Source organism: Mastigoproctus giganteus, chromosome 1 (assembly GCF_048544385.1).
Source record: "Mastigoproctus giganteus isolate SK-2022 chromosome 1, ASM4854438v1, whole genome shotgun sequence".
Lineage (NCBI taxonomy): Eukaryota > Metazoa > Arthropoda > Arachnida > Uropygi > Thelyphonidae > Mastigoproctus > Mastigoproctus giganteus.
In genome coordinates, this window is record NC_143575.1 from 156,866,751 (window position 1) to 156,884,723 (window position 17,973).

Consider the following 17,973-nt stretch of genomic DNA (forward strand, 5'->3'; position numbering starts at 1 on the left):
TTAATATAAAATGACAAACCTCTCATATTATAAATATAGAACACCAGTGAGATTTCTATTGCTGCATCACTGACGACAGATACTTTACTTCAGGCTTATACTTTGTAACTTTTAGAGCCATCTAGTTTCATCCTTAAGACTGCTCCTATGACTGAGAACATCACTGAGAACAACGACTCACAAGAATATGTTGATGAGAAAATTATTGGTAATGCTGTTGCTAGGTTGTTTAAACAGACAAAAGTTTCAGGAATGGAATTCCAAACTTTTAATAACTCAATTTCTGCAGTTTTCTTTGCTAATCCTGTCACTAGTCATTCTCTTTCAATACTTTCTAAATCAGCTTTAAGATGGATAAATTTTTGCCTCCAAATTGAGCTGCTCCGAAAACTAATCAACTGCATCTCAAAATCATTGAGGTCGATCCACCGAAGCATTTTCCGGTTCAGTCCGGCTAGTTTTACACCGTCTGCAAACTTAACGATTTTTGCAGTTTCTTCCAATTCTCTGAACTTGACAAATCTTGAAGAAAACTGTTCAATAAGTTCACTCAAAATTTTTGGAATGATCTAATTTCCACGTGCCCAAAATATTTGTATGGGAGGGTTTGTATGGGAGCGATTTGTATGGTGGCAAACCTATGACATATGCCCCTTCGGGCACATATGTCATAGGTTTGCCACCACTGGACTAGAGCATTCTGGTATCCCTCCAGATAAAAAAATTCATGGTATTCAAATCTGGTGAGTGTGGAGAATATGCAGCCAGCCTGCCTTAATCTATCCAGTGACTAGGATAATAGATGTTAAGTAACTCACAAGTGGTAATGCTGAACTGTTGTGGGGGGGGTATCATTAACTAAATGTGTGCTATCATCTGTGATGGTACCTCTTCAAGCAAAAAAAGCAGATAGTTTTCCAAAAAAAAAATAAAAAATAAAATTGTAAATATTGCCACAGAGCCTACATAACTCCAGCGAACGCCAAGTTTTTATTTATATTTAGCTGTTTTATTTCCTTAATTGTCATATTAAATTATTTTCTACAAGCAGCATTATAGTCCTAGTCAAGCTCCTTGGTTTATTTTGAATTTAGATAGCAATTTTGAAAGTAACACTTAAGTGTCCATAGATTTTACCGTTCGTAACTTGCCGCCATTGTTATATGATGCGGAATACTGTAACGTACATCCTGAACATAAAGTTTAATGTAATTGTAGAAGGAAGGGAATGAATCACATTAGTCCACTTGACATTGGTGGTTTGACTGATGATGATCCTGCTCAGAGAGCTGACAAACTGAATGAGCATTTTGCATCTAGATTTTACACATGAGGAATTCTGTAAGGAAGGGGGGACAGAAGTTTACTAAACTCTAACAGGAAGCTAAACAATTTTCTAATAACAGAGAGTAAAGTGGAGGAAAAATTGTTGAAGTTAAGCATAAAAAAAAAAGGCACCTAGAGCGGATGGAATCTATCCAGTTGTATTGGAGGCAGCAAGGGACATAAGTAAACCCTTAGCCATATTTATAACAGAATCCTTAGATTCAGGGGAGGTCCCCAAGGACTGGAGATGTGCAACTGTATCCCCAATCTACAAAGGGGGTTCAAAGGGTAATGCAAATAATTATAGACCTGTTAGTTTAACTTCTGTTCTGGGGAAAATAATGGAGTCACTGGTAAAAGAAGTGATGGAGGATCACCTAGACAAGACTGCAGTAATAGTTCAGACACAGCTGGGTTTATTAAGGGGAGTCTTTTCTGACAAATCTGATTATATAATACGATGTGGTCACAAAGGAACTGGATGCAAAAAATAATTTTGATATCGTATACAGTCAGTCCTTGTATAACATGTGTTTACACTACACAAATTCGATCATACACGATTTATAAATAGGGGAACGACATCGTATATAACATGAACCGAATTTGCTTATGCACGATTCGCCTTTGTGTTTACAAGAAACGGCAATCAAACGGGGAATCACCACAACCGAACGCGACATGATAGGAATGAAGAGAAGATTCGGAAAATGTATTTATGTTTTTTATATCAGTGAAGGGGAAACACATTTCACCAAAATAACGTAAAAATCAACACAATTCCAGCTATCGGTATTATCGCAAATGCAATTAGATCGAGTTTACTACCAGTTTATAACAGATTCCACTAACAGAAACGCAACTGGAAATTGTTTTTATTGTTTTATGGTAGTAACTACCAGAAATGTGCTTTAGTAAAATGTGAGCTAGTGAAATGTTAATAGTGCGTCTCTGCCTTTACGGTATTGTTTATTTAGTTGCTACACGCGTGCGCAGCTTTGTTTATGTGTATCAAGCGTGCCTATTCATTTTGTAATTGTGCTTTATTCCCTAAAAATTAGTAAAATACTTAAAAGGTGTGAAAAGGAAGCATCTTGGTGAAGACACTACAGATTCAGAGAGAAAAGAAAAGAAAAGCAATATCGATAGACAGGTGGAATGGGTCAAAAATTCTTACCTGGGAAAATGTGTCGTGGCGTCATACTAGCATTTATGGCCAAAATCACACTGGCCTCTGGTCAATCTGCCTCTGTTGATAGAGAAAAAATATGAAATTGTGAAACACTTTGAGTGAAATGAAAGACCATGTGATATTGCACATGCTACAGGCCTAAATAAGGCAATGCCGAGAATAAAAAAACAACTTTCATAGCAGGAACAACTGTAATCAAAGTGTAATAAAACCCATTAGATCAAGACACAAAGAATTGGAAGAGATGGAACATATGTCATCTGTTTGGATAGAAAATCAAACAAAGAACAAGTTTGCTTACGATAGAAGCAAAAGCATTAGCAATATTTTATTACAGTTTTTTATTACATTTTTTTTATTTATTGTGTTTGGTAATGTTTTGGTTACAAATGTGTGTTTGATCTTGGGTAGTTGGCACCTAACCCTATTTTTCCCATAGGGCCTGTTCTTTATATTGCACGATTTTGCACTGCACGAGGGTGTCTAGGAACACAACTATCATGCTATACAAGGACTGACTGTACTTGGATTTCAGAAAAGCTTTTGATACTGTTGCTCATGGAAGACTGCTATACAAATTGGAGTGGTATGGCGTTAAGGGCAAGTTGCTGCAATGGATAAAGGGATGGTTCAGTGGGAGATGGCAGAGTGGTAATAAATGGACACTGCTGTACATGGACTAATGTTATTAGTGAAGTCCCCCAGGGTTTGGTGCTGGGCCCATTATTGTTTTGTGTATTTATCAATGATATCAATGAAGGTATATCATGGCTAATGTCCCAAGTTTGCAGTGATACAAAGGTTAGCAGGGTTGTTAATGACAGTAAAGACAGTATGCTACTGCAACAGGATCTAGAAATTTTGGGCAGATGGGCTGAGAAGTGGCAGCTGAAGTTTACATTGAAAAATGCAAAGTACTCCAAATGGGTAAAAGTAACCCAAGAGAAACGTACCAACCATGTGGTACTACACTCAGGGAGGTGGAGAATGAAAAAGACCTGGGGTGTAATTGTGCAGTCAGATATGAAGTTCTTTGAGCAGTGTGGGCTGCCAAAGCAAGTCATGGAGTTTTGTCAATGATATATAGGAATTTTGCTGATTGAGACAAGGAAGTGATTATCCCTTTGTGTATGGCAATGGTCAGGCCACACCTTGAGTACTGTATACAGGTCTGGAAGTCTCATTTTAGGAAGGGTGTAGAGTTGCTAGAATGAGCAGAGAAGGGCAACAAGATTGGTGAGAGGAACAAAGGGGTGCGCTTACAAAGAAAGGCTTAAGTTCTGCAAGTTGCAGCATCTGGAGACTAGGCATCTGCGAGGTGATCTGATTGAGGTATATAATGCCTTGAATGCTTTGAGCAGGCTCAATACTGACAGGATACTTCCGCTTGCTCATATTAAGAACCTGAGGAGGCACAGATTCAAATCGAGGAAAGACAGTTGTAGAATAGATGTGCAGAAGTTTGCCTTTAGCCAGCAGATAGTTGATTGCTGGGACAGACTTCTATCTGTTTTTGTGGAAGTTGATAGCTTAAATAAATTTAAGGCCAAACTAGACAAACATTTGAAGTGACCAGATGGGTGAAATGGGAAGGGTTGGTTTTTTTTTTTTTTTTTTTTTGGCTGATGCTGTATAAGCTTGCTTTCTTGCATCATATGCCTCAACTAATGCTAATAGTAAATTATTTGATGAAAATCAGTCACCAATGATACCAGCACAAATACCAATGGTGACTGTTCCTTATGTGAAGATTGAATGATCCTATGAGGATTCTTTTCTGTTCACATGTGCTAATTATGAAGATTTTTGATATCATTAGGGTAAACTGCATTTTCATTTGTAAAGGAAATCAATAAAAAAGCGAGGGTGTGGCTACTGCTTTCATAAACCATTGGTAGGATGCACTGTGTGTGTGTGTGTGTGTGTGTGTGTGTGTGTGTGTGTGTGTGTGTGTGTGTGTGTGTGTGTGTGTGTGTGTGTGTGTGCTGGAAAATTGACTTGTAATAGGACCCACACTCACTGTGGATGCTGTTCATGAAGAATCCTCTGAACGCCTGCCTGTGAAAGAGTTATCTCTGCCACTAATCTTCTTGTGTTCGTTTTAAGTCTCCTCAAATAAATTCAGAACCCATCACCTCCCCCCCCCCCACAACTAGATGTGCAAATGGCCCATTTGCACATCTGGTTGTGGGCAATGATCAACAGCCTGAATCAGAAGTGCAGCATCAGCCTTTCCTCCACGGCCTCTGAATTATGGTTAATATTTGTTGATGACATTTATATAGTTTGGAATCACAGTGATGAAGACCTTGTAATCACAGTGACAAAGACTTTGTAATCGTGGTAATTAAGATCTTGATAGTTTTCACAACCATATTAACAGACATTACCAGTAACATGACTTTCTCTATTGGCAAAGAGTAACAAAACTATTCCGCTCCTTGGCATTAACATCAATATTTCCAATAACCGGATTAGCACATCAATATACAGAAATCCTATGGACTCCTCATCAGTGTTAATTTTTTAATTTACCATTCCTCAAAATGGACAAAGTGATTAACCCTCAGGGCATTTAAGAATCCAGACACCAGCTACACCCAATCAAGAAACTTACAAAATAAAACATGCGCTTCTAAGCAACTGATACCCTGCAATGCTTACTAACAAGTTATTACTTAGTCAATTAACAACTTCTAAAATTGTTCCCACCCATCCCCAAGGTATTGGCTACTCATACCAGCTGCAATTAATATTTTCCTACTATCCAGGTACAGGTGGTAATTAATGTTTGATCAAAAAAACAATGTTAATATTAGATTTACAGGCAATAAGAATCTAAAGCAATTCCTATGCTCCTCTCATCAGCCATTTCCCCACTTATCAGTTTAAGGGACATAGTCTACCTGCTAGATTGTGGTTAAATAAACCACTGTGTTGAGTAGATACTTAGAAAATTACAAAAAAGGAATCAATGAACACGTCAACTATACCAGATACAGGAAACCACAACAGAGCACAATCACTTAACACACTATAATAGAACATTACAAATTCAAAACTACTGATCCTCAAGTGTTCAATATAGTTCAGCACCACAAAAGAAGATGCTTTCTAGAGGCTCAGGCCTCCACTAACAGGACTTTTAAAACAGAGTAAACAAGATATATAGAGTATAAGATAAATAGAGTAAACAAGCAGAGTAACCAAGGCACACTATTTCAGGAACAGACTAACTACAAGAACAACTACCTTGTGAACTCCCAATAGCAACAGACACATCAATAACTAGTTGATAATTTATCCATTATTTTCAGGTACAGGGAAGCAAGACACCTTAACCAAGCCATAGAGTGCAGTGCTTTTTCCCACAACAACAGTCAGTCAGAGACAGCCAACCTACATCCTTCTCGGACACAAAACAGCAGCAACTTGTTTATTTTCAGACTGATAAACAGCACTGATAATAATATTCATCCTTTCTAATACCTTGAGAAAAAGACATATGTGAGAGTCAACTAATTTTAATAAATAATTAAAAAAACATTGCACTCTACATAAATATTAAAAGGCAAAAAAAAATCAAGTTGATTGAAACAAACTGGAAAGAAAACTGTAAAAGAGAATATTCCAATAACCCAATCATTCAGAGTCAAATTTTGATATTTCAAAATCCTTGTGGATATTGTTTAAGTGCAGAGATCATTTTTTGCCTTAAAAATCTATGTGGAGTGCAAGCGTTATTTAATTTCTTAAACAAATTATTCATTTTTTCATTAATTCATTCAGTAATAGCATTCATTCCTATATGATAAACATCACCTTTCATTTCACACTAATTTCACAATGAGTTTATTTTGGGAAATTAAGCCTTTCATATGGATATATATTTTAGGATAGTTCAGAGCTGAAATTTATTCAACCATTATTTAAAAATACTTCACTTCCAAAAAATAATATTCCCTTTTTACCACACCTTTTGAGTACTTCATTTTTCAGACTTCAGACTGCAATTATAGGCCAGACGCAGCTTGGGTTTGTTAGTGAGAAATCTTGTCTGACCAATTTGATTGGATGCTATGATGTGGTCACAATGGGACTGGAAGCAAAAAATAAGTTTGATATCAAATACTTTGATTTCAGGAAAGCTTTTGATACTGTTGCACATGGAAGGCTACTGCACAAATTGGAGTAGTATGGCATTAAGGGCAAGTTGCTACAAGGGATAAAGGGTTTGTTGAGTGGGAGAAGACAGAGAATGGTAATCAATGGATACTGCTCTCTGTGGACTAATGTCATTAGTGGAGTCTCCCAGGGTTCGGTATTGGGCACATTGTTGTTTTGTATATTTAACAATGATATTGATGATGGTATACAAGGGAGTATCAAAAAGTTTGTACCCTTAGCAAGAAATAATAGCCCTAGAAAGGTGAAACTTCACAGGAACTTTAATCCTCTTCTATGTATTCTCCATATATAGTAACACATTTCTCCCTTCCTTGGATCAGTTGTTTAATGCACTGATCATAGAAGTCCGAACTTTTTTGCTTGAAACCACGATTCCACTTCATTGATGACTTTCTGAGAAGAATCAACATGTTTTTCACATGCCTTTAGTCTCTGGATCATACTGGATGTTGACAGCCTACCTTCTCTTGGTTTGTCAAAGACACTTCTACGACCACACTGGACACACGTTTCCACTTTTTTAGTGTCATAGGATGGACAATTCTGTCCATATATAGCTTTCATTTCTTCGTCAATTTCCTGAGCTTTTTTGCCCTGCAAATGAAGGAACTTGATCACTGCTCGATACTCCACTTTGACAACCATAGTGTCCTTCCTCAGATTCCGGACTCCACCTCTGGTGTACAATCACCTGCGGGAATGAAATTTTGCATGTGGGTTATTGAATATGCAGACAACTTATATTAAAATTTGCATCTTCCTACTGATGTTTTATCTAGGTCAGGGTATGAACTATTTTTGTTACCCTCTCGTATAAGGTTTAATGTCCAAGTTTGCAGATGATACAAAGGTTGACAGGGAGGTTAAAGACAGGAATGACAGTATGCTACTGCAATAGGATCTAGGAAAGTTGGGCAAATAGGCTGAGAAGTGGTAACTGAAGTTTAACGTTGACAAATGCAAAGTACAGCATATGGGTAGCAGTAATCCCAGAGAAACGTACCAACTGTGTGGTACATTTCTCTACACTCAGAGTGATAGAGAATAAAAAAGCCTTGAGGATAATTGTGCAGTCAAATACGAAGTTTCTGACAGGCTGCCAGAGCAGGTCATGAGATCTTGTCAATGACATACAAGAATTTTGCTAGTAGGAATAAGGTGGTGTTATCCCTTTGTATAAGGCAATAGTCAGGCCACACATTGAGTACTGCGTACAGGTTTGGAAGCCTCATTTTAGGAAGGATGTAGAGTTGCTAGAATGAGTACAGAGAAGGGCAACAAGATTGGTGAGAGGAATGAAGGGCCCTCTTGCCAAGAAAGGCTTAAGTTCTGCAAATTGGACATCTGCAAATCTCCAGATGATATACAAAATTCCTGTATATCATCTGGAGACTAGGTACGTGCAAAGTGATCTGAATGTGGTGTATAAGGCCTTGAATGGTTTGAGCAGACAATGCTGATGGGATTCTTCTTCTTGTGCAGATTATGAACCTGAGGGTGCATAAATTCAAACTGAGGAAAGGCAGATGTAGAAAGAAGTGTGGAAATATGCCTTTAGTCAGAGGATAGTTGATTGCCGGAACAAACTGCCAAATGTTGTGGAAGTTGATAGCTTAAATAAATTCAAGGAAGAACTGAACAAACTTTTAGAGAGAATGGATGGGGGAAATGGGATATATTTTTTAATTTTTTATTTGTTTTTTGGCCAGCTAATACTGTACATACTTGCATTCTTGCATCATATGCCTCTACTAATGCTAACAACCGAGGTGAAGACAAAAAGAATACATGGATGGATAGCAACTTTTTATAAACTAAGATGGCAAACAACTTTGAAAAGAAGCATATTTGACCAATGTAATTTCACCAAATTCTCATATGTGTGAATGAAATTTGGTGCTGCAGCAACAGCATGATTTGAAAACTGTAGCTACCAAATAAAAATGAAAATAATAATGCTGGTCGGTCATGAAAAATTTGAAAGCTGTAGCTACTAAATAAAAATGAAAACAATAATGCTGGTCGGTCATCCCTATACAACATGACAAGAAGCAATATGAATGAAAAACAGCAGAACCATGTGAAAGATATGATGTACTATGCTGTGAAGAGAATGAATTTGAGTAAGCCATTTTATATGAGAAGATAACAGAAAATAACGAAGAAATTGAATGAGAGAACCTAACTGAATGGAATGGCAGGATTTGTAGACAAAGCATAGAGAAAGAATATGAAAACTAGTAGCAAATGAAGAAAGGAAGGTAGTAGTAGTAGTAGTGGCACATGATGCAAGAAAGCAAGTGTAGGAGCTTATGCAGCATCAGCCAAAAAAAAAAAAAAAAAAAAAATCACACCATTCCCTCCAAATGCCTGTCCAGTTCCTCCTTAAATTTATTTAACCTATCAACTTCCACAACGACAGATGGAAGTTTGTTCCAGCAATTAACCACCCGCTGGCTAAAGGCAAATTTCCGCACATCTATTCTACATCTGTCCTTTCTTAATTTGAACTTATGTCCCCGTAGGTTGGTAATCTGAACAAGTGGAAGGATCCCATCAGAATTCAGCGTGCTCAACCCATTCAAGGCCTTATAGACCTCAATCAGATCACCGCACAGGTGCCTAGTCTCCAGCCACTGCAATTTGCAGAACTTAAGCCTCTCTTGGTAAGAGAATCCCTTCATTCCCCTCACCAATCGTGTTGCTCTTCTCTGTACACGCTCAAGCAAATCGACATCCTTCCTAAAATGAGGCCTCCAGACCTGTACGCAGTACTCAAGGCGTGGCCTGACCATTGCCTTATACAGAGGGACAATCACCTCCTTTTCCCTGCTAGCAAAATTCCTATATATCATTGACAAAAGCCCATGACCCGCCCTAGCAGCCTGTCTGCACTGCTCAGAAAACTTCATATCTGACTGCACAATTACTCCCAGGTCTTTTTCATTTTCTACCACCTTAAGTGTAGTACCACACAGTTGGTACGTTTCTCTGGGGTTACTTCTACCCATATGTAGTACTTTGCATTTGTCAAGGTTGAACTTCAGTTGCCACTTCTTAGCCCATCTGCCCAAATTATCTAGATCCTGTTGCAGTAGCACACTGCCATTACTGTCATTAACAACCCTGCCAACTTTGTATCATCTGCAAACTTCGACATTAAGCCTGATATACCTTCATCAATATCATTGATAAATATACAAAACAACAGTGGACCTAACACCGAACCCTGTGGGACTCCACTAATAACATTAGTCCACGAAGAGCAGCACCCATTGATTACCACCCTCTGTCTTCTCCCACTTAACCATCCTTTTATCCATTGTAGCAACTTACCCTTAATACCATTCTGCTCCAATTTGTACAGTAGTCTTCCATGCGCAACAGTGTCAAAAGCTTTCCTGAAATCCAAGTAAAAGTAAAAAAAAAAGTAAAGTGCAGCCATTATCAACCCACTGCAGGGTGGAAGCCTCCTCAACAATTCATGCTGAGGGAAATGGACCATAATCTGCCACGCTGGTCCAGTGCGGGTTGGCAGATCGACCGTATTCAGCAGTCAGGGGCTTGAACCCCGGTCTACTCAAAGAGCGTGTGCTACTGCACTCCCGCTCCTGCCCACTCGGCTACGGAGGCCTACTACTTGGAAATCTTGGAATATACTTGGAAATCCAAGTATATGATATCAAAATTATTTTTTGCATCCAGTTCCTTTGTGACCACATCATAATAACCAATCAAATTTGTCAGACAAGACTTTCCCTTAACAAACCCATGCTGTGTTTGAATTATTGCTGCAGTCTTGTCTAGCTGATCCTGCAATGCATCTTTAACCAGCGACTCCATTATTTTACCCGGAACAGAAGTTAAACTAACTGGTCTGTAATTACTCGTGTCACCCTTCGATCCACCTTTGTGAATTGGGGACACATTTGCACATCTCCAGTCCGTGGGAACCTCCCCTGAGTCCAAGGATGCTCTCATAATTATGGCTAAGGGTTTGCTTAGTTGCTTCGCCGCCTCCTTTAAAATAACTGGATAGATCCCATCCACCCCAGGTGCCTTTCTTATGTTTAACTTCAACAATTTCTCCTCCACTATGCTCTCAGTTATTACAAAATCATTAAGCACACTGCTACAATTTGATAACCTTCTTCCATTTTCAAATTGTAATAATTCCTCACATGTGAATGTAGATGCAAAATACTCATTCAGTTTGTTTGCTATCTGAGCAGGATCATCAACAGTCGAACCATCGATGTCAAGTGGACCAATCATATTCATCCCCTTCCTTTTAGAGTTTATATAAGTAAAGAAATCCTTGCTGTTTTTCTTAGCATCTTTTGCCAAAGATTTCTCGTAATCCGCCTTCGCCTGCCGAACCTCCTTTGTGACCTGATTACAGACTAGCTTATATCTGCCACAGGCTTCTGCGTCACCTGATAATTTATATGCATCCCATGCATTTTTCTTCTCTGTCACGAGTCTCATTAGTTCATTTGATAACCATTTAGGCCTAAACCTTGAACGATATTTCTTAATCGGTATATAAAGTCTAGTAGCTTCCACGATTAATTCTTTGAATGCTTCCCACTTAGAATTTACTGTTTGTAACATCGTCAGTTGATCCCACTGTACAGAATTTAAAAACTGTCTGAGACCACTGTACTCCCCTTTACGGAAGCAAAAACCCTTTCCTTTACCCCTTACGGTAGTTACCTCTTTGAGTAAATCCCACTTCAGCACACTGTGATCACTGCCACCTAGTGGTTCCTTTATCTGCAAATTCTTAATACATTTGCTTCTCTGGACAGGTTTGTCCAGAGAAGCAAATGTGGCTTGTACAGAAGCAGTGGCGCCTCCGTAACCAGGTGAGAAGGAGCAGCAGTGCATAGCACACACTTCTTGATTAGACTGAGGTTCGACCCCATCGTCACCAAATACGGAGGATGTGCAAAAGTCAGGGAATGACCACCGCATATCCTGGAGCAATATGGCCTTAGTTGCTAATGCTCCAAATAACAAAAAAACAAACAGAAGCAGTAATAACTCAGTAATATGGCAGAACTGAAGCAAGTCTTATTAAAAAATTACAGAATTTAAATATACTATTCGCTAAATCAGTAAGTTTTATGCTAGATCTGTCTGGGTATTCAGCAATGTTACAACTACAAATATAAACAATATTTTACTTTATTATTTATCTTGATTCATTTTCCCAATATATTCAAAGGAGTTTCCTTAAGCTCCCATAATAATGAGCAGAATATTACAAAGGAATTAGCATCAAGTCTACTTCAACTACCTGTCTTAACTTATGTTGACTGCCATAAGAAACGAAGTTCAGATGTTCTTTGGAATTCATATGATTACAGATAAAGGTCATTATGAAAACACCGCATTATATAAGCCAGCTAACTCAGCTAAATAACAGCAGAAGAATTATTTCATGTTTACAACCAATGGTTAGGAATTTCAGTTTAATAAATAGTTAAATTTCATCTAACAAATCACTGGATAATCAATATATTAATTACATGATTTTTAGAAATTGGCTTAACTTACTGGACTTGCAGGTTCTACTTTAATATTAACATCACCGGATTCACTCACTGGGCTACTATCACAAGTACCAATATGTTGCTTCTCTCTTGGTGAGCTTGGAGGACTGTCTTCTGTCTGAGGTGCAGAAGAGCTAGGACTAGGAGAATCAGAGCTTCCATCTATAATGCAAACATATATCTACAATAAACACAAGCAATGGATATACAGGTTGGTGATAAAATAAGTTTCCCTATTCAGGAGACCCTAGTGTCAAAATGGTTAGAGTTAGCATTGCGAAAATCGGTGGTATGTCCTTTAGGGTATGGGAAGGCGATTTGTAGAAGAAAAGAATTAGTTCAAATTTCCACCACCAGGGGAAAAACGGCACTGCACTATGTAAAAGTTGTCATTTGATTCAAGACACGCTGCTTACCCAAATGACATCCTGTTAGATAAAAGCAGAAAGGCCAACACCACCTTCAATAACCATTATGGCTCTTACAAAAAAGGAATGTGACTTTTAATAAAACTGTTCTACCAGAATATCAGCAACGCTAATGCAGCACTAGCATTAGTAGAGGCATATGATGCAAGAAAGCAAGCTTATGAAACATCAGAGAAAAAAAAAAAAAAAAAACACTTCCACTTCACCCCTCCGTTTGTTCGAAATACCTGTCCAGCTGAGCCTTAAATTTATTTAGGCTATCAACTTCCACAACAAGGGATGGAAGTCTGTTCCACCAACCAACTACCCGCTGGCTAAAGGCAAATTTCTGCACATCTATCCTACATGTCTTTCCTCAATTTGAATTTATGCCCTCTCAGGTGATTATTCTGAGCAAGAGGCAGTATCCAGTCAGGATTGAGCATGCTCAAACCATTCAAGGCTTTGTACACCTCTATCAGGTCACCTCACCGGTGCCTAGTCTCCAGGCACTGTAATTTGCAAAACTTAGGCCTTTCTTCGTAAGAGCAACCCTTCGTTCCGTTCACTAACCTTGTTGCCCTTCTCTGTACTCATTCCAGCAGCTCTAGATCCTTCTTGAAAGGGAATAATCACCTCCCTATCCCTGCTAGAAAAAATCCTGTATATCATTGATAAGACACCACGAGCTACTCTTGCAGCCCGTCTGCACTGCTCAGAGAACTTCATATCCGCCTGCACAATTACCCACAGGTCCTTTTCATTCTCTACTACTGTCAGTGTAGTACCATAGAGCTGATACATTGCTCTGGGGTTGCTGTTTCCCATATGTAGTACTTTACATTTGCCACCTCTCAGCCCATCTGCTCAACCTTTCCAGATCCTGTTGCAGCAGCATAGCGTCAGTAGTGTCCTTAACAACCCTGCCAACCTTTGTATCGTCTGCAAACTTGACATTAAGCTTGATATACCATCATCAATATTATTTATAAATACAGAAAACAACAATGGACCCAACATTGAACCATGAGGGACTCCACTAATAACATTAGTCCACGATGAGCAGTGTCCATTAATTACCACTCTCTGTCTTCTGCCACTCAACCATCCTTTTATCCATAGCAACAGTTTACCACCAATGCCACACTGCTCCAATTTGTGCAGCAGTCTTCCATGTGCAACAGTATCAAAAGCCTTTCTAAGATCCAAGTATATAATATCAAAGTTATTCCCTGCATCCAATTCTTTTGTGACTACATCACAGTATCCAATCAAATTGGCTGGCAAGACCTTCCCTTAACAAAACCATGCTGTGTCTGAGCTATAATTGAATTCTTGTCAAGATGATCATGCAGTGCTTCTTTAACCAGTGCCTCCATTAATTTTCCTGGAACAGAAGTTAAACTCACAGGTCTATAATTACTTGTGTCAGCCTTTGATCCTCCTTTGTGAATTGGGGTTACATTTTCACATCTCCAGTCTGTGGGTACCTCCCCTGAGTCCAAGTAAACTCTCATAATTATGGCTAATGGATTGGTTTCTTCCCTTGCCACCTCCTTTAATATAACTGGATAGATCCCATCCACCCCAGGTGCCTTTCTTGTATTTATCTTCAACAATTTCTCCTCCATTTTACTCTCAATTATTACAAGATCATCTAGCTCACTGCCAGTGTTTACTTCATCTATGGCATTCCTCTTCCTGAATAACTCCTCATGTGAATGTAGATGCAAAATATTGATTTAGTTTGTTAGCTACCTGAGCAGGATCATGAACAGTTGAACCATCGATATCAAGTGGACCAACCTGATTCATCCCCTTCCTTCTAGAGTTTACATAAGTAAAGAACTCCTTGCTGTGTTTTTCTTTGCATCCCTTGCCAAAGATTTCTCGTAATCTGCCTTCTCCTGCCTAACCTCCTTTGTAACTTGGTTACAGATCAACTTATATCTATCATAGGCTTCTGTGTCACGTGTTAATTTATATTTATCCCATGCATTTTTCTTCTCTGCCATATGTCTCATTAGTTCATCTGACATCCAATTTGGCCTAAACCTTGAACAATATTTCTTAGTTGGTATGTAAAGCCTAGTAGTTTCCAAGATAAAGTCCTTGAATGCTTCCCATTTTGCGTTTGCTGTTGGTAACATCATCATTTGGTCCCACTGTATAGAATTTAAATACTGTCTCAGACCATCGTAGTCGCCTTTACGAAAGCAATAACCCTTCCCTTTACTCCTGATGGTAGTTACCTCCTTGAGTAAACCCCACTTCAGCACACTGTGATCACTGCCACCTAGTGGTTCCTGTATCTGCAGATTCTTAATGCATGAAGAATCACTACTGATAATCAAATCAAGAGTATTGCTCCCTCTACTTGCCTCCCGAACATGCTGACTTAGAAAACAATCCTCCAATAAATTCACAAAAGCCTTGCTAGTGTGCAAGTGACCAACCCACAAATTCCAGCCAATATCCAGGAAATTAAAATCCCCCATTATAAAACTCTCTGATTTACTGGCCCACTCTATTTCCCTGTACAGTTTCTTATTATACTCATCAGAGTCATTAGGCCTATAGCACACTCCTACTCTCAATTTTGATCTCCCAATGCTTATGTCACACCAAACTGACTCGACACTGCACTGTCCAGCAATGTCAACTGGCTTCACTTTCTTGGATTTTATGTGTTTCTTAACTAATAGCATAACCCTTCCTCCCTTCCTACCCTGTCTATCCTTTCTGTAGGCATTGTACTCCCCAGATTCCAGTTCTGCATTACTTATATCTGTGTGACACCACGTCTCTGATATCTCAACAATATCCGCCTTTGATGCTTTGAGCAATACCTCAAATTCATCAAATTTATTTACCAAACTCCTAGCATTGGTGTACACGCAAGTATACATGCACCTGTTCTTTTTTCTTAGCTACCCTAACACAACCCATGTGTTTACTTGTACCCCAATGACTCCCAGCAGTCTCTGAAATATCCTGCATCTTTTTCCAGGTTGCTGCTCATTCCAATAGAAGCTGTGCAAGAATCACTTTCACCTCTGCCAGTGGCTACTGTTAATCTATTAATTCTTGTATCCCTCCAAGCTAGCAGTTTTCCGACCCACCTAACACAGCCTCAATAGCATCAGCAAACATTCTTGCACCCTTTCTATTTAAGTGTATCCCATCCCTGTAGAAGCAGTCTCTCCTGTTAACAGACCAGGCTGAAAAAAATTCTACACCTTGAGCCTTGCACAATCTTTCCGGGGCCGAATTGATCAACAGGGCTGTCATCACATACTCCTTCCTATCGTGTCTGGGCAGAATTGCAGACACTTTCAATTTCAACCCTAATTCATGGCTTTTTTTCAACAGTGACGTGTACTTGTTAAGTAATTCCGCCGGTCTCCTACTCTTAATATCATTAGTGCCAACGTGACTTAGTGACTTAGATTACGTAACATAAATAATTATATCACCTTTTGTGCCTTTAAAAGATGATATCCGCTCTACAACGTCATCAACCTTTGCCCCTGGTAGACATACCCCGTTTCCCTGACAATAGAGTCACCAACAACTACTAGTTCCTTTGGGACCAGCGCATTCTGCCTTGGGGATTGCCACTGTGTTGCGTGATACCCAAATGCAAGCTCTAGCGTTGGTGTGGGCAGCTGAGAACTTGATGGGCTCCTCACTTTTAATCCTTCGAGGGCAACCACCCTGTCCTTCAAGCTCTCATATAGGTCCATAACAACGCTGAGTTGTCGCCTGATTTCCTTACAGTTCTTGCATCGCGCACACACAAAGACATCCCCCCCATGGCAGTATCATGTCCCGTACCCGACTGCTCCACAATCATTAAGAAGTAGTGCATTTTAAAAGGCTGTGATTCAGAGGGCAACTGCCCCCCTCGGTTCTCCCCTGAGCCACAGCACTCCCATTAGTTTGAGCCATTTGCTTTGCTGCTCTGGTCTGAGTCATGATTTCAATTTAATTTCAATAAAATTTCAATTTCAGTACAAAATTAAAACCCTAAACTTGTTTCCCAACACAGTTGTAACGCTATATTTATGTTTCAGTATCGAGTGTTATCTACGAAATCTCTTTATATAACTTCCGTATCAAGTTAAGTATTAATTATTTATTTTTGCTAATTATTTATGTTACGTAATCTAAGTCATTATGTGTATATAGTTAAAAGTACAATTTAATTGACAATGAAGTTCGACAAGATTAATAAATTTACTGATTAACTGACAATATTATATTATGTACTATCCTATACTAAGCTTATGCTATCTAGTTCGAGATATTTTGTATCGCGTAACATTGGTGGCAATTTATGAACGGTAAATCTACGGACACTTAAGTATCGATTAACTTCCAAATCTCGCTATCTCAGTTCAGAATAAACTAAGGATCGTGACTAGCTACTTATAGAAAATAATTTGATATAACAATTGGTTAATAAATCGGCTAAATATGGTTAAAAAAAAACCTCTCGTTCAACGGAGCTGCAACTTGTAACACATGGATTTGATACCCTTACTGATAATAAGTAATACCTACAAAATCTATAAGTTACTTTAAACTAAGTATCGTAACTAGGAATATAAAGCTACTCTAGAAAATAAGTTAATACGCCAATTTAAGCTAATAAAACAGAAAATAAATCAGAAAAAACTTCTCTGTTCCAGGAGCGGCAATAAGTTACGTCCGCACAGGCTACTCTTGTTCCCAATGTGAATATTGGAAACTTAAAGGTTTGTATAAAGGACCTTTGATGTGTCAGTGGGGCTTTGAAAACTAATAAAGAAATCTGAAGCGACTGGGCAGTTAGGTGTAATTCCAGGCAGGGGACAACCATGTATCAGAATGGAGGTAGTGGATGAAGTGGTGGTTGCAATGGCCTCCAGGTCAGAATGCGAAACACTACCAGTCAGTGATGCCAGAGGTGTGTCAAGAAACTTGAACCTTCCTTGGTCTACTTTACATAAAGTGCTTCGAATAATTTTACACTGGTTCCCATACAAGATTCACATAGTGCAAGAACTAAAGACTTGTGATTAGCAACAACGAATAGACTTTGCTCTACGATTTCTAGCTCATATGGAACTTGATGATAGATGGGCTCAAATGACCTTATGGTCTGATGAGGCACATTTCACTCTTCATGGGACTGTAAATGGACAAAACTGCCGAATGTGGGGAACTTCTCGTTCATCTGCTGTGCATGAAAGACCACTATAGAGTCCATACGTTACAGTATGGACTCTGTATATAGATTCACAGCAGAGTTTATAAT

General features: G+C 38.8%; 1 protein-coding gene across 4 annotated transcripts in view; it reads right to left on the reverse strand.

Moving 5' to 3' along the window:
* Positions 1 to 17,973, reverse strand: part of LOC150091209 (nuclear receptor subfamily 2 group C member 2-like) — a 595,426-nt gene that overhangs the window by 327,028 nt on the left and 250,425 nt on the right. For all 4 annotated transcript variants that reach the window (XM_090374734.1, XM_090374740.1, XM_090374722.1 and 1 more), the window contains one exon: positions 12,269 to 12,426. In XM_090374734.1, the coding sequence (XP_090230860.1) occupies positions 12,269 to 12,426 (158 nt within the window). The remainder of the gene's footprint in view (positions 1 to 12,268; positions 12,427 to 17,973) is intronic.